This window comes from Choristoneura fumiferana, chromosome 10 (genome assembly GCF_025370935.1).
Source record: "Choristoneura fumiferana chromosome 10, NRCan_CFum_1, whole genome shotgun sequence".
In the NCBI taxonomy this organism is placed as follows: Eukaryota; Metazoa; Arthropoda; class Insecta; order Lepidoptera; family Tortricidae; genus Choristoneura; species Choristoneura fumiferana.
In genome coordinates this window covers 2,126,704-2,152,402 of record NC_133481.1, presented here as the reverse complement: position 1 = coordinate 2,152,402, position 25,699 = coordinate 2,126,704, and the positions used below count along the sequence as shown (strand labels likewise).

The following is a 25,699-nucleotide window of genomic DNA, read 5'->3' as shown; positions in this document are numbered from 1 at the left end:
CATGTCGTTCCGTCTCTCCCACTCTCGTATTAAATAATATAAGCGTCAACGGGACGGCAAGATACAGAGTTCGAATTTGGAATTCGTAGTAGTACAGGGCCTGTAACGTCAAGCGGATTTCGATACTAACGCCATCTAGCGATTTTTCACCAGTCAAGAAATTCTCATTGGTTTTGGTTCAAGGTTCTACTCGCTCTCAGGTCATCGCTTGGACGGCCTGGTCAGCATACCGCTTAGAACCAGACTTTGGCTGTCAATCGCCCGGCTCGACTATTTGTAAGCCCCTAATGAGAAAATATAAAAACGTAACAGACTTTTTGTTTGCCTTCGTTTACAGATCGCCTTAAATGCCAGGACTTCGTTTTTGGGGTTCCGTGCCCAAAGGGTGCCAACGGAACCCTATTACTGAGACTCCTTTGTCTGTCTGTCTGTCTGTCCGTCCGTCTGTCACAGTGCTAATCTCTTGGGTCGTAATAGTTAGACACTTAAAATTTTCACAGATTATGTATTACTGTGGCCGCTATAACAACAAATACTAAAAACAGAGTAAAATATGTTTTTAAGGGGGGCTCCCATAAAAACGTGAACGTGATTGTTTTGCCTGTTAGTTGATATTTAACGGCAACAGGTAGACGCTTGAAATATTCAAAGAATCTTTACTTATATGACCACTTTAAAAATAAATAATTAAATGAAAATAAAATAAATATTTAAGGGGGCTCCCCTACAACAAACTTGATTATTTTGCCGTTTTTTTTTTGCTAATGTCTAATGTTGTATAGATAATGGTACGGAACCCTTCGTTCGCGAGTTTTATTAGTTGTGTGGCATCCTGCGCGTGTTCTCGGGCAGATGGGACTCTCTACTCCTGCGAAGATGGATAAACTCCATACCCACCTCCACCTATAACCAAGATGTCTGCTTATTTTTAGGGTTACCTCAAAAGGAAAAAACGGAACCCTTACCTATAGAATCACTAATCCCTTAAAAATACATAAACCTGGCTATACGTTTACTATCTGAAAAACCTGCTTGTTAAAAAAATATTAAAACTACGATAAAATACCACAATTTAATTTATTTAGAATCATCCATGTGGAATACTTATACTAATAATTATTAAGAGATTGGTACAAGTGATAAATAACAGCGGAAACTTAAACGATAAAGTATTTAAGGAAATAGGAAACTTTATGTACAAGCGATGTTAAACGCAGATAGATCAGACCTCCATCAGACCTACTATCTAAATGTGACGCTTCCGTCGTCTGTATTTCAGGATAAATACAATCTAGGTTTCTTCAAGGCTAGAGTGAATAGGCTGTTACTGAACCGGTGAACCTTTATCCTCGTCTGCACTTAACATCAAGTGACATAGGGTCAGTCACGGTCAGTTTTATATAATAAAAAAAATAGAAGTCATGGAGGTTCCAAGCTCCTAATATTTAATAATAAGTAGTGAAACTATTGTAAGTACAGGATTTTTTATGCAACGTATTCTACGTTTTTTTTACGTAAGCTTTACTTTAGCTTGCCCTGTTTGTTTATTTATTTCGAGCAAATCTTGGAATCTGAATTTGAGGCACTTTTTATAGTTGGATTGACTTGAAATTTGGCATAATTATGTAAATCTGGTGGCAATACCCTAATTTGGCAGTGAAATCCTGGTCTGGCCGGGATCGTCTCCGCAGCAGGGAACTCCTCAACGGTTAAGCCGTCAAATTGAAATTTGGTACGGAAATGTAACTTAGATAACAATGCAAGTACAGTTAACAAAAAGTACAGTCATCATAAAAAGCTTGTATTAAAAGTGTCATTTTTAACAAAATTTATTTCCATTACCGAGTCAAGTCTTGCCGTCTCTCATAGAAACACAGCCTCCTTGTTATATGTAACTGATACAAATCTTTTGTCTTACGCCGCCGGCTAGGAGCAGATGGAAGCCAATTAGATGCATGTTAATTAATCGTCTAATCTATGTACTGATGACAAGGGACGTTAACTTAATTACTAACCTCTCGTATTACTATGTTGATTAGTGTGCTAGATCACACCGTAGACTTGGTTTGCTTCATTAAACTCAGAAAAAGCAATTAAAAATCTTAAGATGATCGCCATATTGTACACTCTCGTACAATAATATATGGATGTCTTCAGCGCTAAATGCAGCTAAGTCGCTGCGTGTTTGCAGCGACATCGTTGCCCGCTCGCGACGAAATCGTTACGCGCTCGCAACGAACTCGCTGCGCACTCGCACTCGCCCTCGCTTTCAACTAGCCCGCAGATCGCTTGTGTGATAAGGTCCTTATAATCCATCAAGAGTGCAGCAAATGAAGAAGAATTGTGGTCCTTGGTTGAAGGTCAGTAGTGAACCTTCATAACAACTTTCTTGGTAAAATAGTGTGGTGTTTTACACTTGCCTTCTACTCTACACCGCAGTGCTGGAGTCTGGGGTTCATATTGGCAATAGAGGGTGCTGCTGCCCACTCCCACATCAGGTACCTTAGTCGCCTTTTACGACACCCACGAGACGAAGCCCTTCATATTCTAAACCTGGACACGGAGCAGACACCTTATTATGAAAATGAAATCATTTATTCGGACAGTCTAGGTATCCATATTATTATACTTTTTCTACTCCTTTACTGTTATCTGTGATTTACTTAATCGCGAACAGTAATAAGAATATGCAGAACAAGATTCTGGAAAAGTCTGTATTGTCTATTCCCCATAACAGTACTTGTATCGAAATGATGCTAAAATGATACTGCAACCATTTTGCGTTTACCATAATTTTTACTAAAGTATGAAGTAGTTTTAAGTTTACTTTTTTCTGTAATTTTGTACTTTATTTAATAAGTACCAAGTTTTAGAAATAATCGTTGTGTAAGTAAGTCAAAAAAGCTCGTGGCGTCTTCTTCTTACGATGTTCTCTACGCTCACAATCATAACTCACTCCACTCTCCTTTTTTGACCCCTATCATACAACTGTAAACTACTCAAAGTCAAAGTCAAAGTATCTTTATTCAATTTAGGGTATAACAAGCAATTATGAATGTCAAAAAAAATCTACCACCGGTTCGGAAAAACCTCTGTTGAGAAGAATCCGGCAAGAAACGAGGTATATTTTTTTAAACAGATTACAATATTATTATATGATATCTATATATCACAAGTATTTAACACAACTTTATTTTTAACACAGTAGGTTCGCTATTTGAAGGGATCGCTAATGCGGATCGGAACTATTTCCAAATATCCCTATCCATGATTTATATCATTAACTTTATAATACGCCTTAGATTAATGTCTTCTTGCCAATAGATCTGAATTTTGTATCCGTTTCATTTGTAATATTTTTTGGAATTTTAAAATAAAAACGTATTTCCCAGAAACGACTTTTTGGTTTTAGCCAGTCTGTAAGATATTACTATTAATATAAGTAGGATTAAAATCTACAGACTAGATCTTCATTAGCTTATATTAGTAGCTCATTTCGAGCCCGTCAAAGCACAAGCTTACAGTAAACCGTCGCCATACTGAGCATAACAACGGTTAATTCCTATTAATCAGGTTAGCGTTGCTAGGCAACTATTGATACCCCGCGAGCCATAACTCGTTAGAAGGCAAACATTAAATTAGTGCCTGCTAGATAGACCCCCTTCTTTACCGTGTTACCATCAGATAGTACCACTGATGGTACTACGGTGTTTTATTTTTGCCATAGTACCTTTAAATTAGTACCTTTGTCAGACCCTAACGTATTGCTCCTCTCCTCTCATCCACTCAAAGGTTGACTGGTAGAGATCACTTAAGAGGATAAGTCCGCCTTTGTACAAGTATCTTAAAGTTTGTCAGTTGTATTTTGTTAATTTTCTTTTGTGCAATAAAGAGTTTACATACATACATACATACATAAATAAATGGAATCACGGTAAACATGTTTTTTTACTGTCTGTGGCACCAAATAATCTGGTTTAATAAAAATCTCGTATAAAATCAGTGCCCCGTTTTCTCATGGTCCCATACCCTCTACCTCTCTGGTCCGTAAGTTTCTTTCTGTTGAAAATTGTGGCTTGGATGAAATCGGGAGCGATAAGGGCGTTGCTTCCTTGTAATTTTTTCTCTGTGTAGGTACCTGTTTACTGTATCGCTTACTATTAGTAATTATATTATAGACAATTTGACATACAGAATAGACTAAGTTGTGGCACCTAGCGATACCGAAGGCGTGTTAAATCTTTGTCTATTTTTAGATCTATCTAGCTAGATCTGTATGTATGTATGTAAACTCTTTATTGCACATAAAAATAAAATAACAAGAAATACAAATACACATAATGTGGTTCGTTTGTTTATGAATACAAATATATTGCTGTGTATTATATTTATATATGTGTGTTTTATGATGTATATTGTATGCCACGAGTACTATTTGTTTTAACTTTATTCCGGAAAACCAGACGACCAGATTTACCGCTATAGCCCGATGGGTACAGAAACTGACTACGAAGCTTAAGGTCCCAGGTACGATTCCTGGCTGGAGCTGATATTTGTTTGAAAAATACAAATGTTTGTCCTCGAGTATTGGATGTTTAATATCTATATAAGTTGGTATTTATCTATTTATATATATTTATCCGTTGCCTATTTAGTATTTACCCACAACACAAGCTTTGGTTATTATTATATTTATTTATTTTGTATTTCTATTTAAGCGCAAAAATCCTGCAGTACCTACGCTAGACTTGTTAGCAACAGCTAAAAAAAATATATAATTTATTTCCACTAAACAAAATCCCAAATGAAATTTCACTCCTGAACTAATACCGTTTTCAACCGAAGTAAATTAAAGTCGCGTCTCAAATTCTTCTCGCCGTAAAAAATAAGGTCGTTCGTACTCGTCTGTAGAATAATTTCAGCAATTCTTCACGAGTTACTTGAGATTCTAGCTCTGAATCGAAGGTGTAACCCGAGCCTTATGTAACTGGAAGCTGGGTAACTTTGACACCGGTTTAAATAATCCTCTATTGATGTAAATGGTTTTATGTACTAGCTGTTGCCCGCGACACGGTCTGCCAAGAATTCGTCTATCGTTATCCCGCGGAAAATATGCTTTTTTCCGGGATAAAACTGTTCTATGTCCTTTTCCGGGACTCGAACTATCTGTATACAGAATTTCATCTAAATCGGTTCAGCGGTGAAGAGGTAACAAACAAACAGACTTACATACTTTCACATTTATAATGATTAGCGAGACTGCACTTTTAACCGCGGCTTCGATTGTGTGAGTCATATTAAGATCTGACGGTGGATTTTTCTTTTTTATTCGACTGGATGGCAAACGAGTAAGTGGGTCTCCTGATGGTAAGAGATTACCACCGCCCATAAACATCTGCAACACCAGGGGTATTGCAGATGCGTTGCCAACCTAGAGGCCTAAGATGGGATACCTCAAGTGCCAGTAATTTCACCGGCTGTCTTACTCTCCACGCCGAAACACAACAGTGCAAGCACTGCTGCTTCACGGCATCCGTGCCGACCTTGCACAAGGTCCTACCACCTGCAAACCTGGACCTGCACCTGGAATTGGTGTTGTTTTAATTTTCAACAAGTCTTGAAGTGCTTTCTTTGTGATTTAGTTCAATTTTATTTATTTAGGTCAAGTGTCCGGTGATATTTATTTTTGTCTTCGGATTACACATCGCAGTAAATCTACACAAACTTTGTTATCACTGATTTCACGTAAAAAATTTAGACACGCCAGTGGGAGTCTATTACGATGTCACGCCACTGAAACGCTGTCTGTTGGAAAGCAGAGGAACACCTTTGAGAACATAGTGACGTCACGCTTTAAGTCTAAATCCTGTGATATGCCAACTGCAGTCAGATCAACTCATTCCAGCTCTGGTACACCTTGATAAATGCAGTTTGTAGTGTGAGAGCGGGTAAGGATTTGGCTTAACTGACAACCTTAGATGTCAACTGGCTACCATCATCTGTGTTGGTTTGTGTAGTTTTGTTTTCCAGTTAGATAACTGTGCTTTAGGAAGTGAAACCACGGCCAGGCTGGTCGGCTATAATAATAATAATATCATGGGAGGCCTGGAACCAATTGACCTAGTCCCAAACTAAGCAAAGCTTATACTTTGGATACTAGGCAACGGATGAAAACACTTATTATCGTTGGAGCCATTTCCGATTATTCTAATTATATATTTTTAAATATACAAGATTTGCTCGTTTAAAGGTATTAGATAAACAACCAAGCCCCAAGAAGATATATTCGTATTATTTATACAAATATCTACCCCGGCCGGGAATCCAGCCCAAGACCCCAAGCTTCGTAATCAGGTTCTCTAACCACTCGGCAATCTGGTCTTATAAATTACTTAGTTCTACTTCACTTATTACCTATAGTTTTATTACCCTTCCTAACAATTTATTACCTATAGTTTCAGTTTCTATACTTTGCATTCATTCAGCTTCTCTACTTCATATCATACAAACCCAACTATCACCGTCAAAATAAACTGACACGTTTCGAACTTTAAATGAAATTTTCATTTTAAACACTTCTGTGTCATCAAAACAAATGCTATGAAAGCGCTCTTACGATTATACTAAATAACTTCGCGGAAACTCTCACCTCTCACTTTTTGATTGTAGCGACATCTAATATTGCACCGCTCGTTCTCCAAACGCAATATCAGCTTCAAAAAGAAACTAGTGTCATAGTGCTAGCAGTAATTTATCTCTCGTCGTGAACACACTGTTATTACATACATCTAATAAAGTAAGACAGCTTCGTTTAAAAGTCGTGCGTTGTCAGAGCCGCCTTCGTACGAGGGCCCTGGGGCACATAACAACTTGGGACCCTTTTGGACATTATAGAAAATAATATTTTAGACCCACGACGCGAAGGTGTTACAAGTTTGACGCCAATGTCTATCTGTCTGTGGCATCGTACCTCTAAAACAGGTGCATCAATTTCGATTCGGTTATTTTTACGTGAAAGCGAGTTTTCTTGCGGTGGTTCTTAGCTATGTTTGATAAATATTAGATTGTACCTACAACAAGAGCATAAAACCAGCCATTTTACCCGAGTCGTACATATAGCCACCCGAGCCGGTACGGCGAGGGTAGATAGACACGTCGAGGGGAAAATGGGTTTAATGCTCGAGTTTTAAACTCTGCTTTTCACTTCGATGGCAAGGAAATGAAATGGCAGCAATAAAAAATTGGTCACTTACTATGTACCTTTTATTGTTCACGTATTAATTATAAGCTTTTAGTTATATTGATCTATTTTGATTGTATAAATTTTATATAAATTTAGTTTTATATAAATTACAAATTATTAAACAAATATGTTGAATATGCTGATGGCCGATGGGGTCAAAAGGTTCTCGAATGGCGTCCGTGGACAGGGAGACGAGCTGTCGGTAGGCCTCCAACAAGATGGAGCGACGACCTGGTTAAGATCGCGGGATCGCGGTGGATGCGAAAAGCACAAGACCGGTCTGAGTGGAGAGCCTTGGGGGAGGCCTATGTCCAGCAGTGGACGTCTTTAGGCTGACATGATGATGATGATGTAGGATTATCTTTGATTGTGGCTGTTTACACCAAATTGCCTTGGTCTTAGACGAAGATTTTACTTTAAACACTAGAGCACAAAAAGTCATTTTATGTCGCCTAGAGCCAGCATAAACACGAACTTTACGAGCATGAGAGGTGAAAAATCAGTTTTTTTGACATATTGAAGTTTGAAATGAAAATGTCGGGGGTTTTTTCCGACTACTCTCGTTTATTTAGGGGCTGTTTCACCACCCATAGATTAATTTTATTTGACGGATTAATTTAATCAATGGATGGTGAAACAGGGGGTTAGATAGGTAGATTATTAAACACAGGTTAATTACTTATTTTCATTCAGATTATTTTTCGACCAATATGTACACAATAATAGGCTTATTTTGATTAGTTTACATTATCATACTTGATTCTTTTTAATTTAACCAATGATTTTAAATTTAAATAAAATTTACTATGATTTTAATACACTTTCGAAATCCATTAGCTAATCAGGATTTAAAAGTCACTTCAATCAGTGAAAGCCATAAAGCTTAAAAATATCAATTAGTACAAAGGCAAACTGCTGGTTTAAAAGATCCGCGGAGTTACTACACGTTCCCGTTTTAGTTTCGCTGCAGCGGATTTAACCGGTTTAAACTCCTAATTAATTTTCATAGTAACTCACCAGCTTCCTTAGGTATTCCTATCCGTGATCTTCTTTAAAGGCTGTTTAAGATTGAATGAACAATCATTTTTTTGGAATATAATATTAGCCAAAAGAAAAAGTTTGCTTAGTAAACGTTTGTCGCAATAAAACTTGACAATGTAAAATTAAGCCAAATGATAATTAGACCAAATGAATATAATGCGAAATTTAAATGTGCTAAAGATTCGTTTGGGAAATGAAACTACGGCGATAAGTTTTTTGGGAAGTGATATTTGGCGAATAATATTTTGCCGAAACGGCAGTACACCTTTAGAAGTATTATGATAACCTCTCGGAAAGGGGCTAGTGTCGCTTAACCATCGCAAACTCTACGACGGGTATTGCTTGTCGCCGCGCGAACTTAATTCCGTGGTACCAGGCTTTCAGTTCTTGTCAAACGTCCGACCAGAGCAAGCGATCGCACGCGGCGGGCGGCCATATTGCCATTTTGGGCCTTGAGTGTGTAGTTTGGTAGTTTGGGTGTTCGCGCTTTGTATTCTGTACTATACAATTCATAATTTGACTAAGAAAATTATTTTCATCGGTAAAACTAGTTCATCATCATTATCATTTCAGTTATAGGACGTCCATCGTTGGATAGGTCTTTTAAATAAAATCATTAGGGGGTTGCTAAAACGATTTTTCGATTTAGAGATTTGTTTCCAAAATATTCAACTTTAAAGTGCAAATTTTCATTAAAATCGAGCGTCCCTCTAAAATCTAAACCGGTGGGTGGAAAAATTCGAAAAAATTCAGGATGGTAGTAAGTATATCAAACTTACAAGGAAAACTATAACGGTTAAGTTTTCTTGAGAATTATTAGTAGTTTAAGAGTAAATAGCAGCCTAAGGTATAAAATATACCTAAACTTGGAATATTCCGTACAAAATACGGAAATCCTTGGAAAAATATTACTTAATTTTTCGTAATGGCTACGGAACCCTATTTCAGGCGTGTCCGACACGCTCTTGGCCGATTTTTATATACTATCATGTGGGCTAATAGACTATAATATAAAGGCGACGTAATTTTATTTGATTTCTTAATACTTTTGAAGGTTTATTAGTCAGTTTCTGCGACAAAACCGAAACTGGTATCGCACCAACCTGCAGCGATAACTAGTACCTACGAGTGTTGAGAAATGTTATGTATGTACATAAAAACTTGCTGAACCAAGCTGATGTGCGTATTAAGAAGGTGCAGGTTTGCAGGTGGTAGGACCTTGTGCAAGGTCCGCCCGGATTGCTACCACCATCTTGCTCGCTAATCCTGCCGTGAAGCAGCAGTGCTTGCACTGTTGTGTTTCGGCGTGGAGAGTAAGACAGCCGGTGAAATTACTGGCACTTGAGGTATCCCATCTTAGGCCTCTAGGTTGGCAACGCATCTGCAATTCCCCTGGTTTGCAGATGTTTATGGGCGGTGGTGATCTCTTACCATCAGGAGACCCACTTGCTCGTTTGCCATCCAGTCGTATAAAAAAAAAAAAAAACATGAAAAGCACGAACTTATTCAGAGAACTCAGATATAACTTTACTGGCGTGTAAGCAAAACTAAGAAGTAGGTAAATAATACTCATATCTTGCTGTCGTCTGCTAAATCTGTAACAAGAAAAACGCTCTGTCGATCATGGCTTGTTAAAAGTTCTAGAAGTTATAATGGCTGCCTCGGAAATAAGTATTAATAAAAATTGTGAAATGATGAAAAATGACGAATGATGCAATTTGATACAAAAACCGGTCAAGTGCGAGCGGACTCCCGCACTGGAGGGTTCCGTACAAATTTATGGGTACTCGTATCTATAGATTTCCAGTGTTAGCATGTACGCAGTGTGAGGTCGTTTTAGATGGTAACTGACATTGACACAAAAAATATGATTTTCAGTTTTTTTTAATTGTTTTTTTTGTAGTTCACTTCAACAACAATTTTAAGTTTCTAGGACACTCGAATGTACCCTGTATGTACGATTACGGAAATTTGTATGGAAATACATTTTAATACGGGGTAAACACATTTATTAAGTAATAGGACTACGTTACGAGTATGCGTATAGATCTACGAGTAGTTAGCAAGGATCGATAGAGGCCGACTATGCCGTATGCCTTAATTAGAATAGAAATACATCATATCGTGTTCGATCATACGTCAAACGTACCTTTGATCTGGCTACTGTTACACACATAGTAACTGCGACAGGAGATGGTTGTGCACTTTCTCTTCGGTTTGACTTTTATTTAAAACCGATTGGCGACTGAACCCTATCTTACCTGATAGTAAGCGAAAATGAAGCCGAAGATATATAACTTACTGATTTGGTAGCGACGACCGGATGGCCAAGTGGTTAGAGAACCTGACTACGAAGCTTGAGGTCCCAGGCTCGATTCCCGGCCGGGGCAGATATTTGTATGAATAATACGAATGTTTGTTCTCGGGTATTGGATGTTTAGTAGGTATTTAAGTTTGTATTTATCTATACATTCGAGTATAAGTGTGTTTATCCGTTGCCCCCAGTATCCATAATACAAGCTTTGCTTAGTTTGGGACTAGGTCAATGTCCCATGATATTTAGTAACAGTTTATTATACCTTGAATTTGAATAGTCCTAAATTGTACATAGATATAGGAAAAATAGACGACGTAAACGGATTCAATACCTTCTTGACAAAATTGAACAAAGTTCATGTTTCAAAACTCGTTGTTACCTTGTGGTCAAAAGAAATTTGCAATAAACAAATATCAAAAAGGTAGCCTTGAATTGCGTTCATTGTGGTGCACACTGTCAAATTAAATTACAGTTACAAAAATGACAGACCCAGAAACAGAATTTTACGAAATATGACAGGCTTTGATAACATTAGCCATGAGAGAATTAAGTGCATCATGGTCTTTATTTTACAAACGAAATTCAACATTTCTAGAGATTTCGGAATTTTATAAATGTACATGCAGATGTCATCATAATATTTGCATTCTCAACATTCAGAATATTAAACATATCTATCAAAATTCATCCAAATCCGTCCATCTATTTCAATGAGAAAAAGTAACAAATATCCACGTACTTAGAAAACTTTCACGTTTATATTATGAAGGGACCACGGAAAGATAATATGCCTAGTCAGTTTTTTTTTAAACTTGAGATTTTAATCTCAAAATGTAGAGCTCGCAAAATACAATGACTTAAATACCATTAAATACCATGACCATTGAATTAAATAATCTGAAAACAATATAAAATATATTTTTTTACCTTTTAAATAAATGTTAAGTAACCATAGTCACTTTTGAACATGAAACTACCGTGAGACTCACTCATATTAAATATAATGACCCGGATAACTCACGTCTTATGCGCGTGTTGTAGCAGCCGCTGAGTCGCGTTGCTCCGAAGACGAAGGGCTACGGATTAGCCCGAAACATGTCGAGCTAAACTCGATTTAAGACGTGAGTTATCCGGGTCATTATATTTAATATAACCATAGTCACTATTCGTGATGGCTAACTTTCAAACCGCTATAAATCAAAAAGTTGCTTAGTGACTAGACACGTTCTCCCCCCCCCCCTTCATATTACCTATTGCTTTATAGGAACGCAACAGATTTAAACGTCCGTGTGGACATCCTGCTGTTTGTGTATAGGTGGCGATAAAAAAAAATATAAATAAATAAATAAAAATGACAAATAAAATGTAGTTCATACATGGAACTAAAGGCAACTCCTGTTTTAAATGCCTCTGTATATGTAAATATATTATTATGTTAGATAATTTGAATAATATCATTATGAACATGCATTCGCTTTGTGTTTTGATTGGAGAATTCTGCGTATTCGATAGGTATTTCATCGGAAAATGTATATGTCGGCGGCCGATCGTAAAATCCGCCAGATCACGAAATTCCTAGGCATATCGTGAAATGGCGCCATTTCATGAATTGGCTAAGGGACTTCCGCCATATCGTTCAAAACTCACCGTTTGACGATTTGCCTAGTGACGTTTAGGGAGATCATGAAATTCCTATTAACAATCTGTCTGAATTTCATCTGAATCGGCCGCGGTTTAGACGTTATGAAGTAACAAACAGACTTACAAACATTCGCATTTATAATATTAGTGGGATATAAAAGGCTTTGCTGGCGTTAATTTACTATTCACTTTTCAGATTTTTATTTTATAATTTATGACGGTGGAAGCATTCTACACTTCCACTGAACGTAGATATAGTTTAGATATAGTTAGTGTTTAGTATTGTAACTAAGGGACCCCATACATCCCTGTATTTTTATTATTATTATTTTTTATTTTATTTAGGTTTTAGACGTTTATTTAGCCCCTAAGGTTTTTCTGACAGAATAGAAATAAAAATAAAAAATAAACTCGAGGGTCGCGGATACGAAAGAGTTGAGTTGGAATGCGTTTCTTTTGGAGAGACTTCCCTGGACTAGAGTCCGAAGCGCAGGTCGCCGGTGCTGGACAAAGGCTGGAGGCAGTAGGGGCTCCAGGGCCAGCAAGCGGCAGCAGTCCTTTCAATAGCGGAAAGTCATCGGTCCGAAAGCGCTGGTAGTTTAAAAAATGACGTGTAAAAGTGCCCATTGCGGCCTATTTACTGAATAAATCATTTGAATTTTGAATTTGAATTTGAGATATTTTATAGAAACACTAGCAGTTACCCGCGACTCCGTCCGCGCTAAATTCGTTTATCGCTATCCCGCGGGAACTATGCTATTTTCCGGGATAGAAACTACTTTTTATGGCGGCAACACTTGTTATTTTTCCTAACCTGTGTAATGTGTCACTGCTGTTATAAATAAATTATTTTCTTTCTTTATTTCCTATGTCCTTCTCATCATCATCATCATCCCAGCCTATATACGTCCCACTGCTGGGCACAGGCCTCCTCTCAGAACAAGAGGGCTTGGGCCATAGTTCCCACGCGGGCCCAGTGCGGATTGGGAACTTCGCACGCACCATTGAATCGCTTCGCAGGTTTTTGCAGGTTTCCTCACGATGTTTTCCTTCACCGCAAAGCTCGTGATAAATTTCGAAAAACTCAGAGGTGCGAGCCGGGGTTAGAACCCACGACCTTGAGCTTGAGAGGCGATAGGTCAAACCACTAGGCCACCACGGCTACATGTCCTTCTTCGGGACCTAAGTTATCTGTATACCAAATTTCATCTGAATCGGCTCAGTGGTTTGGACGTGATGAAGTAACAACACACACACACAACAAACAGACTTACAAACTTTCGCCTTTATAATATTAGTGAGATGTACTAGAAAACTACTACTACTTACTAGTTTTGTGTATTGTAAAAAATTGTTTTAGTTGTCGAGTTCACTGCTGTTTTGTTTTGTTCTTTTAACACTTAAATGGTTCCAACGGAAGACCACGTCGGCCGCAAAGTTGACATCATGCAGTTGGGACCATTTCGTGACAAAATTTCCTTTTTTTCTTTTTCTTTATTTGTAAAAATGTCACGAATAAATGTTTTTCTTTCTTTCTTTCTTTCTTTCTTTAAAACAACATAATATCAATACTACTCGTAAACAAAGCAGCACCCAGGAGCAGCGGATCATGGAGCACCACCACTTTAATATTTAACGACCACAATGCCGTACATCTCAGTTATTGATAGCATATTATATGTTTATAAATTTTAATAAAGCCCGCCCTAAATATAAAAAGGTAGGAAGCGGCAAAAAATGATACGCATTACTCACAGGGCAGAGGTTTAATACCCCCTCCAGGGGGGGGGGGTAGGAAGTCTTATACAAGATGGTCCCAGTTGCCTGAGCACAATTTGATTGACCTCAAAGCGGTGGATGGGCGAATTAGACAGACGAAGCGTTTGGTAGCGACGCTAGGATATGCCAGTTTTTGCAGGCTTTAATGATGGATGTGGATTTGGATTGTTCGCATGACTTTAATTGGGATTTCCCAATTTTCGACAACATATAATAAATCGAAAACCATTTGGAGAAATAGGCTTTGTGAAGCGTTTTCAGAAATCAGATTCCAAAATTGTGATAAACTGAATTAAATAAACAAAATTTAAGTAATGACCCTCATTTGACCCCTGCAGTGTCTCGTCACAAAGGCAGTTATAAAGCAGGTCTATACTCTTAAGCAAATTGACAGTTTGAAATGTTGCTGTCCTGATTATAATAGCAAAGAGTAACAAAGATAGAACCGACCAAAAAACCAAATCTATTCCGTTTCTTCCTTTTGACCTTAAAAAACAATAAAATAAAAAGAATAAAACCTAACAGTAGTAGTAACAATACTACCTGAATATGTATCGAATGGAATAAATTCATGCAACTACCAGATGAGCTAGTGCTGCTGCTTAAGTAGCGTAGTAGAAAAAAACAACATGAGATATGTGCGCATAGGAGAAATTTGTGTCTAGACTCCTGTCCAGCGGTGGTGTAGGGGTTATAGCACGCAGCACGGATTGCTGAGGACCTGGGTTCGATTCCCAGCGCTAGTCTCTTTTTCTGGTTTTTCTGTGCATCCATGTCTCAGTTTGTATTTTCGATACCAGATGAGGCCTCTAACACAAGCAAAATATTAAAAGATGGATCGTAGTAGTCAAATTAAACGACATTATTTCAGCGACTTTTAAATAGAACTACCGTGAGACCTACGAATCGTGAGACTCACTCATCCTCATCATCATCATCATCATCAGCCCGAAGACGTCCACTGCTGGACAAAGGCCTCCGCCTTAGAACGCCACAATGAACGACAACTCGCCACTTGCATCCACCGGTTTCCCGCTACTCTCACGATGTCGTCAGTCCACCTGGTGGGAGGCCTGCCAACGCTTCGTCTTCCGGTTCGTGGTCGCCACTCGAGGACTTTTCTCCCCCAACGGTTATCTGTTCTTCGAGCGATGTGGCCTGCCCATTGCCACTTCAATTTGCATATTTTTCGAGCTATGTCAGTGACTTTAGTTCTTCGACGAATTTCCGTATTCCGGATTCTATCGCTCATCCTACTTTTATATTATAAATGCGAAAGTTTCTATTACTCCTTCACGCTGAAACGGCTGGACGGATTTAGATCAAATTTGGTACGTAGATAGCTGAACATCTGAAATAACATGTCGGCTACTTTTTATCCCGATAGGGATAAAATCGCGAAATAACAACTGTTGGGCTTAGACTCCTGAAATTTGGGATGGTTGTTTTTAATGCAACGTCAATGAAAAACACGATGTATTTTTCGGGAACTCCCACGGGATACTTTTAATATTCCGGAATTTCAAGTCACTGCTGTATCTAATGATTTACGCGTGGGAAGCCGCGGGTAAATTCTAGTATTTAATAAAATAAACCCGGATAGGTAACTCACGTCTTAAATCGAGTTCACTCACAGTTCACTTTATTGAGAGGTGGCGCGCAGTGCAGCAGCCGCGGAGTCGCGTTGCTCCAGGAGAAAGGGCTACGAACAAGCCCGGAACATGTCGAGCTAAAATCGATTTAAGACGTCAGTTATCCAGATTAATATTATTAAATGCGACTTTTTAATTAATTATTACATTCTGAAGACATAAGGCCGCCTATTGTTTACCACAGAAAGTCTTTTTACTGCTTCCTATGGTGTTGGTGTGCAATAAAGAGTTATTGTATTGTATTGTATTGTAAGTTTAACAGTTCCGATGTTTTTAGCACTTTGTAAATAGTTGCACAGTGTAAATTCGGCTTAAGCGCTGTCTTCATAAAAATCACTTGTTACCCTGGAGCCCTAAGGCTGATGGGGCTTCGTTGGCAGGCGGGCCACGTCCGCCACCCAGGTGACGCCCAAATGGTCCTGATTTAAATAAACTGAAGACGTGTGTCTGAAAAACATCAACATACTGAGGACGTTTAAATTTGCATTAGTGGGGATTCTACATTTTTTGATTACCCTGTTAAGTTACTTTCAACTAAAAATAAAATAAAGACAAAGGAAATTTTGGAAAAAAAAATATCGCAGTAATTTCATTTCCCAAATAAGTCTTTAGTACATTTACATTTCGCACTTTATTAATTTATTCAAATTATATGGAAAAAACAAACTGAGACATGGGTGCACAGAAAAACTAGAAAAAGACACCAGCGCTGGGAATAGAACCCACGTCCTAAGCAATCCGTGTTGCGTGCCATAACCTCTACACCACCGCTGGACAGGAGTCTAAGACACAAATTTCTCCTATGCACACATATCTCACATATCTCAGGTTTCTCTTTTCTACTACGCTACTTAAGCAGCAGCACTAGCGACATCTATGTTTCGCTCTCATCGAGAGACGTCACATTCTTTCGGAACTAACCGCTCACCCAGACAAGAGATGTCGCCACCAAGCAATCAAATTATGATTGTTTTTTTGGAGTCTTTTTGATTTTTTTTATTTAGTGCTTAGCCGTTTTTAGATATTGAACTTTTAAGCCTAAATATTTTAATAAGTCATCAATCAACATCAATGCTATTCTGAATTAGAAAAAAAAAGTTTTCGGAGATTTTCAAAATGTCCAAAAAATAATTTGGGCCCAGATACTGGTAGGTATTGTGCATCTGCAATCTCAAGACGGTTCTTTGCTCTCCCCATGTACTTAATGAGCTGCGAGATGACCAGGAAATCACACAATTGAATATTACACAAACAAATCTCTGAATTGGAAAATGATTAACGCAAACCTATTTACTCGAATCTTTAAAAAAACCTGTCTAATAACATCACATTCACATTAACATTTGAAGCAAACTACTAGAAGTGGGTCAAAGTGCACAATATTAGGTAAAGTTAATCCTGAAGGCACCTTAAAAGTAAATAGGTATATTTTTTTATGAAAACTATTTTTTATACTTGCAATGTCATCCTCTACCAAATCAACATTCATATCAAATAACAAATCAATATCACTGATATAAAATCTTGCAAGATTTGACCTAAACAATTTTACAGCTTTTATTGAAGTCCCACTGCCTGAGCAAAGACATTTACCTTTTTTCCTTCTTAAATCCTGGTGTAGCGTAATTTAATATCAATCGTAGATACATTACGTCCAATAAAAAAATGTTTATAAAATCGCTCCCGCCCGCTCCTATGCGGCCGTGAAGTCTTGTATAGAAGCAACCACTTGTTGCGCGGTAGGCGTCGGCGTCGCGTGTGGCTCGCCGTTTTTCCAGCCAGCCAGTCATTTGTTAACCATTTATAAAAACACATGGTTTCACGCAAATTCCACTTTGATTTCTTTTTTATTTGTTTTTTTAATATTGGCAGCATGTTTTTGTTTATGGCCAGTCTTTTATTTTAAAATTGGAACTAAGCCCGAATTATAAAACTACGTCTGATAGTATTTCATTTTAAAATATTAGAGGCGTTTTATTTATGGTACTAAAATTGAATATGACAACTTGTCAGAAACTAATTTAACTTAGAACTAAAAGCAGTCCAAAGTTTTCTAAAAGCTTGCCATTTTGGTGAATTTATTTATAAATTGTGCGAAATTTTAATCTTTTTGTGACATGTTAACGTGACCGTACCTATAAATAATTCTACTACCAACTCTCGCTAATTATATCAGTTAATTTGTGTTTTATTTGTTTCCCTAACAAATTGTAGGCGTAGCTCGCAATAAGCAGAAGCGGCTTAAGCGCCTGTCACCACCCACACGCATCAAAATCGCAAATAAGCCGTGTAACAGAACCCCCTGTGTAAAAAGATTCCCAACTCAAACATAGGTAACGAAACTACGGAACCCACAGCGAAAAAACAATCGCTAAAGGTAAGCAGTGACAACGTAAATAATGCCTACCAGGGCGATACCTACTGGCCACGCGCGGCGCCAACTCGAAATAAAACTGGACTAAGATACGATGATTTATTTAAACGTACGAAGATCCCTTATCTGCCACCTCGCGTTATCTTATTGCGTGTTACCTAAATAATTAATGCAATATAGGGCATCGATTGTGAGGTGACGGGCGTCCGCGGGACGGGGAAGGGGCGAGAGGAGTGCGCGCGGCGCACGCACGCTATTGGTTGTCAAGCCTGCGTGAGTGCGTACCCCCGCCCCCCGCGTGCGTAGCCCGCGCTCGCCCTCAGTAGCCGTCGCTCCGTCGTTCGGGATAGACGTGTCGCTAGTTCTTTGTCCACGCTCGTGCCGCGACCGCGTCCGCTGCCTCCCGTATTTAGGCCCATTCAAAGTTTAACATAATCTGCGACTAATTTATCTGTCCATATGGTTCATCTCGTAGATATATTTCGTTCAGCGAAAGTTGAATATCCACCGCCTGTTATTGTAAGTAAACAGTTTATTTACCTACTTTTTTAACAGTGTTTTTGTGTTGACGAGTTTGATGACGTGTTCTTATTTTGGTTTTGTTTTTTTTTTCAGAGTTTTGTTTCGTGCGTTTTTTGTTTGTACGAGGGGCTGTGGCGTTAATTAAAACTGTGCTATGAAGTATTTTGATTACATTATTTATCTGGACATTGTGATATTATGTGATTATAATTATGATCACAGGTTAATGACTTATTTATTGTTTTTATTAATTTATAAATTATTAAGAATAAAGTTTTAATAATATTTATTTACTACTTTTCTTTTTATTAATTACCTAGGTACCTTAATTCACTTGCTATATTTTCAGTTATCAGTTTTACCCGTAAACTTTGTTATTTCAAATTATTATAATTAGTATAACTTAAAGTGTAACTATTTGATAATTCTGTGCCATTGTAACATTACGTTAAATATTTTAATATCTGAGAGCAATTCAATGGTGTGTGTAAAGTTCCCAATCCGTACTGGGCCCGCGTGGAAACTACGGCCCAAGCCCTCTCGTTCTGAGAGGAGGCCTGTGCCCACCAGGGGGCGTTTATAGGCTGGGTTTATTTTAATGATATTTAACATTTCTATTAATCGTCAGCTGATTTTCTTGAACGTATTAAAAACAACTTTATTATGTATTAACAAACTACCTACTGTAAATTATAAATTACCATTTGTAATTTTATTGCACATTAGATACCTTCACTAAAATAAAAAAAACTATTTTACATATAGTCATTTCTAAGCATTTGAGAACGTAGGTATTCATTTAAACAATATTCATGAAAAAATTAAAAATAATAAATAAATATTTACTTGAAAATAGCCCATACAATCATGCCGGACTTTTTTATTACTTAGAAGCCTTTTAACCGCCAAAAAAAATTCTGAAAATCGTTCCACATGCGCCACGAAATGCCGACATAGCCACTATGGCACTCTTTTCAGCTGTCGTGTTTTACCGACCGTGGCGGTCAAAGGGTTAAATTTACAGCTTTGATTTTTGACTACATAATACAACATGTCAATGGTAATTTATCTATTAGTCTTGAATATTTTCTAATGAACACAATATGGGCCTTTATTAACTAGTTTATATTTGCTTACTAAGTTATACTAATGTTGCCACATGTCTTTGTGCCAATCGCGTTATCTGGTTAATCGTCCCTTTTTCTAAAAAACGCATAATATTAAAAATTAATGAAAAACGGGTACCTACAAATATTTTCTGACATTTCTGCTTCCAGTAAACATTAAATGTTAATTTCTTTCCTGTTGTAAACAATCAAACAACAGTATTATAATAAAATAGAAAACCAATTCTGAATAGCACTGGCACACAAAGTTCCATTACAAAAATAAAAACAAAAGACTTCAGTTAAAAACGAATTCCTAAAAAAAACAAAATCACCCATTTGAAAATGGAACGCGACCCGGACTCAACTAGCCCTCACATTCGGTCCCCTGATTGCCTTACGGGACACCGCATAACGCGTTATGGATTCCAAAACTGTAGGGTCTCACATAAGCACAACATAAAAAGTTTTATCATGCCCCAGCCAGTTAGCTGAAACTTGTAAAAGAATATCCTCACACGCGCCATTAACCCACGTTGGGTAAACTCCGTTTTTTCCGTCGGTTACGTAGCTGTTGATGAAAAGGGTGAATATGGTTATGATAAGACAACAATGTTACGTGAGAAATGAAGGCAACCGTTGGGATGGTTCGTGCCATAATTATGAAATTTGCGTCTATAAAAATGTAGTTGAAATGCACCTGTTAAAAGTCTTCAGAGCTCTTTCGGGTGTTGGGTTGTGGTTGTGTTGTGTGTAAAATAATTGGTGTTTTTTTTATGATAGTGAATAATTTCTTAAGTCGATAGTGCAAACGCAGATGTTGTAACCGTTCATAAGAGCCTTGACTTTAACTTTGAATTTAAAAAGTTCCTCATGTTTGTGTGTAACTTTAATGAACTTTCAATATGTGTTTTATTGCTTGTTGTTATAAATAAAAATATTTATTTCCAATATGTTATTTCTTTACAATTTGGCAATCAATTTCTAGTTACAATTGTAAGTATTTAGACTGTAAACTACATGTGAAATTGAGTTAAAAAAAATACAATTATAACTTTGCTGCCTTAATTAACAAAAGCTTTCGAAAATACCCACATGTTAACAAAAACGTATTTTAAACTAAACGCCCACTTAGATAAAGCAACCATTTTAATTTCAAAGTGCTCTTACAAATTCTAACAGTTTCCAAATTAATTAAACATTTTATATCATTTCGTGACGCACTAACATTTGTGTTAATTACAAAAGACCACTTCATTTAAAAGTGCCTCGTGAACAGTAATATTATGGAGTGTTTGTAGATCATAACATCATACATAATGTACACGTAAGTAGACAAATGGTATTAATGTGACAATGGGAAGGCTACGCTCGGGTTTTACCTATGATCAAGTCAGACATGGGGAGATCTCAAAAGAACTGAAATAAGTGAAATAACCAGAAGAATCGCCAAACGCAAGCAGTGGTCGGACACATTACTCAAAGAACTACTTAATGCTGATTAGGCTGAAATGTGTTCATAATTGGTGACCAAGTACCGGGAGACGCAGCGTGAGTAGGCACTACACAAGTTGGTGGTGGAGGTCTGTAGAGCCTTAACCTGTCCTCTCCCAGAGGCACAAATTTGTGCCCAAAATCCTTCGATCCTGTTATCCTGGGAGATGACAGATTAATCCAGCAGTGGACGACTGTCGGTTCACGATGGAGGTGATCTCGCACTTGACTGCCACTTTTTTTCTATGTAAACACTGTCACAAAACATATCTACTAATGGTTGGTCGACTGTAGTCAATCGTGACTATAATAAATAAGTCTACTATCTTGTCGCTGTAACTTCGTGTTTTAACTTCTGCATAAAACTGTAAAGTGTAAAAATATCTTAGTCCTCGACTGCACAAACAAAGAAAAGGTGTTCTTTTTGTCTTATTTTTAACTTTTTATTTTATGTGCAATAATAAAATATAAATCACAAGTCCCTTTAGTTTTTTCGAAAATATCAATTTGCCGTCAGCGTCTAACAATATCTTATAATTTATGGAACTGACAAATTGAAATAAAGTTTTACCTACGACTTTAACCAGAAATAAAAGTTATTATGTTAGTTAATTATGTTGGAAATTACGTTTATTACAATCAACGAAGTTTTTCAACTACTACGATAATTAATTCTAAATTTACCACTTTAAACCCGAATTCACTTCACAGAACTGAAGGTTCTACCTATGTGAAGAGGCTCTCACGTAATGGTATTCGCAGCTTTTAGAATTGAAGCCGAATTAACGTTCGATGTTTTTTTTAAGATTGTAAAAATTGTTTTTAAAATTTACAAATATAATACCAAATGCAATATTACTTAGGTATAACATTATTCTTTGATTTTTGTATGTATAAAACAAAGATAATAAAACTAAGCGTACAGCTTACTTGGTATTGGACTCACAAAATATTCCGAACACTAAAACAATTCCGCTGAATTTGTGTGTTCTTGAGTGGCGATTTGATATCAACAAACATTAACTACGATAATTCAAATGTAAAGTATAATTTCATTACATACCTACAGATATGATTAATTATTCCATGAGAAAGAACAACACATTTTGCTGGGTTATTTAATTACATATGTATCTTCTTCATATTATAATAATTGAATCCTAAATGTTTACTTTACAATATCTTCTGGCAGCCTAAAGTCCACCAAAAAGCTTCTTATCAATCATAATTAATTCGACTATCTGTTTTAATACATTACAATACAATAAATACAATGACTCTTTATTCAATATCAGCACATAGTACGCAGTACAGAAAACAAAGGTAAATAGGGATAATGATTAACGGTTAATAAAAATAGAGTTAATTTGTACGAAAAGTACTTTCTCTTTGACACTGATGCTGGAAAATGCGTCAAATACCAAGAACTCATGGAAATTAACCGTAAAAATACGTCTTATTTCCTATCTATACTATTTTGTTACACCTCTATTTTATAATGCCTATGTCGCCTTTATACCCGACTGCCCAAAGGAGGGTTATTGTCTACATTATTTTACGTTAAGTTCTGTTTCTGGCCGAGTCTATGCAATACTTAAACAGCAAGCCATCCTGTCACAGTAAATAACACGGCGTTTATAGTGTGCCGGACACCGGCACTCTCCCAGAGGGACAGACAGACCGCACAGTTCCACTTACCACTGGCTCTTGAGCCTCGCACCATAAATCTTCCTGCTGGTATCAGTGAACCGTTTTAACCGCCGACGTGAAAAGAAGTGTGTTATAAGTTTAACGCCAGTGTCTTTCTGTTTGTTTGTCTGTGGCAAGGTAGCTGGGTAGTTCTACGAGCGTTTGAACCGCAATCAGTATCTTGTCGCATATATTAAAGAGACGAAAGACCGTCAGCAAGAAATTTTAACCAATATGAAACTACCATGACTCACTCATTTTAAATGAAAACAAAATGGATAACTCACGTTAGCTGTACATGTTTCGGGCTAACCCTTCATCTGGCTGGCTTCGGCTTGGGGTGGCGCGCAGTGCGCGTGTTGCAGCAGCCGCCGAGCCGCGTTGCTCCCGGATGAAGGGTTTCGGATCAGCCCGAAACATGTCGAGCTAAACTTAATTTCAGACGTGAATTATCTGTTATGTTATCATTTAAAAATTGTATGAATTGTAATTGGACCGTCTGCATGCACACCATATCGATTCTATTCTATTGTATTCTATAGTATAGGTATTCTATTAAAATTAAACACCTAACTTTTTGTCACTAAAAACTGCAAAAAAATATTTTAACTTGCTTTCTGCTGTACTATTATTATTTGCAAAGACAAAACGCACTATAGCTTCATAAGTATATAGTCAAGGAAATTCCTAATAAATAAGTAAACGATAAACTATAATATATAAAAAAGTAATTACTGCGTTATAGTACGAGTATTATACTATTATATTTTCAAAGTTTGAAACCACAATAGATTCCCAACACACATATTCGAATCTAAAAGCGAAACTAAACAAAAAAATCCTTTACAAACATGCCGCGACGTCTATCCATCCACTTCCACGTCATGACATGTCATGAAAAATTCCATCCGTCCAATTTACGTTTTCGTCATTAAGAACTAAATAAACAAAGCTAGTTAACAGCCAGTGTTAATGTAGTACTGTAATGGTGATAAATTATTTGTCGTGTGTTCTGATAGGCATCTACACGCGGAGGTAATTGGGACACATCGCGTGGCCCTGTAAAAGGCCTGTCACCAAGTATTCACCACAAATACATGTTCAAACGTGTTTGTGTTACGTTTACGTTTAGTTTTGTGTAGAGCTGAGCGTTATTTTCTGAAACTGTTTCGAGAAGTTTCAGTTTATTTATTCAAAAATGTATTCAAAAACAATTTACATTGTGTATGAACAGAACAATTAAAGTACATCATTAAAAGAAAGTATTACAATTAAATAATTATGTCATGTATCCTGCTGCGGCCCACCTTACAACAAACTATGACATCGAAATTTAAAACTTAATGTCTCATAAAGTAGTTGTCTCACAAAGTTGTTTTATTTTTTTTTGTAAATTTGAATGATACAGAGAAAATGACACTTTTTGCCGTTTTCAAAATATTATATTAAAAACAGTTCATTTAGACATACACTTCGACTTGTGAAACGATACCACAGACTATCACATACATGCGTTGACTTGAGAAAATTTTCTCACAAGAACAAATATTTTACAACAAACGTTTTATAATTATAAAAACTGTTTCTTGAAACAAACTGTTCCTTGAAGAAAACTGTTCAAATATCCTAAACAGCTACACTTGATTACGTAATTTTCGTTTCCTTTGCAACGAAACCAAGCCATAGCAAAGTAACTGTTTTTCGAAAGTGTTACTTGTCAAAAAAAACTGTTACGTTACGTTTCACAAAAAATACGTAACGACCCAGCTCTAGTTTCGCACGATAACTTACGCACGTTGGAAGTATGTTGGTAGCCCGATGGTTTGTCCGGTGTTCTATAAAGTTGAAGATGTCGCTATTTTTAGCACACTGGCCTACACGCAGTTGCAGTATAACACCCTGTGCGTTCACGATATAATTAAAAACACAAGTTTACGATGATTTTGAGCTATCATATTAACGAAATCAAAAGATACAAAATTGACGCAATAATGATTATTTATTGAATATCGTAACATAGTAAGCAGTACAGTAAACAGAGTTACGTAAAGAAAATGTTTTAAGGTTAAGCTACCCTATCACTCCAAAGCGATTTCTTTTAAGCAACTTTTACAATGGAAAGAAGTACTCAACCGATTATAAAACATATATCTACTTTAGACATTTAAACGAAATTTCGCCCGTTTAGTGCATTTTTTCCTCCAAAAACATTCATAAAAACAACTTAAACGTGTCCAGACAATAAAGCAAAACTACATGCGCTAACACCACCAAGGTCCTCAAACATAAATTCAAGTAATATTTCTCCACTATAACATCATGTCATTCTTGACCGCAAAACAAATAGTGAGGGAAAATAAACACGGGATTCTCATCGGAGTAAAAGGTGCCATATTACATTGTCGCCTGTCAGGGTTGTCAGTTTGGATAAGCGCACGTGATCAGGGCTGTCACCTGTTCGACGTTCTGTCAGTGCCGCTATGTGATAATTATGTCAACAGTGTGTTTACTTTTGTGACAGCCGTGTTTTTAGTGACGTTTAGGAAGTTTGATTTAGGAACATGATTCTGGTAAGTATATCAAAATGAATGGAAGAGGATCATGTTTATTTTGCAAAAAGCAGTTTTATTCATTATTTTTTTTTAGTGTTTCAATGCTTTCGAAAACGTCATCATTGCTATTGTCAAGAAAAATGCACCGCACAGCTACCTATACTAGAAATTAGGCAAAAAGTTTTTCTTCACTTCTCGTGCTCGTAAAGTTCATAAAGTGACTTTTTCGGTTCTAGTGCATAAAGTAAAATCTTGGTCTAAGACCAAGGCAATCATTTGTAAACAGCCA

At 37.0% G+C, this 25,699-nt stretch overlaps 1 protein-coding gene across 14 annotated transcripts in view; it reads left to right on the top strand.

The window, feature by feature from the left end:
• The window catches only part of bru3 (CUGBP Elav-like family member bruno 3), a 1,256,451-nt gene that overhangs the window by 935,924 nt on the left and 294,828 nt on the right, over positions 1–25,699 (top strand). Inside the window, exon 1 of one of the 14 annotated variants that reach the window (XM_074093044.1) lies at positions 18,381–18,566. The exons of the other annotated variants lie outside the window; for them this stretch is intronic. Coding sequence (XP_073949145.1) covers positions 18,507–18,566 — 60 coding nt within the window. The 5' untranslated portion in view covers positions 18,381–18,506. Of the gene's footprint in view, positions 1–18,380; positions 18,567–25,699 lie in introns of those variants that run through there. 14 annotated transcript variants of the gene reach the window in all.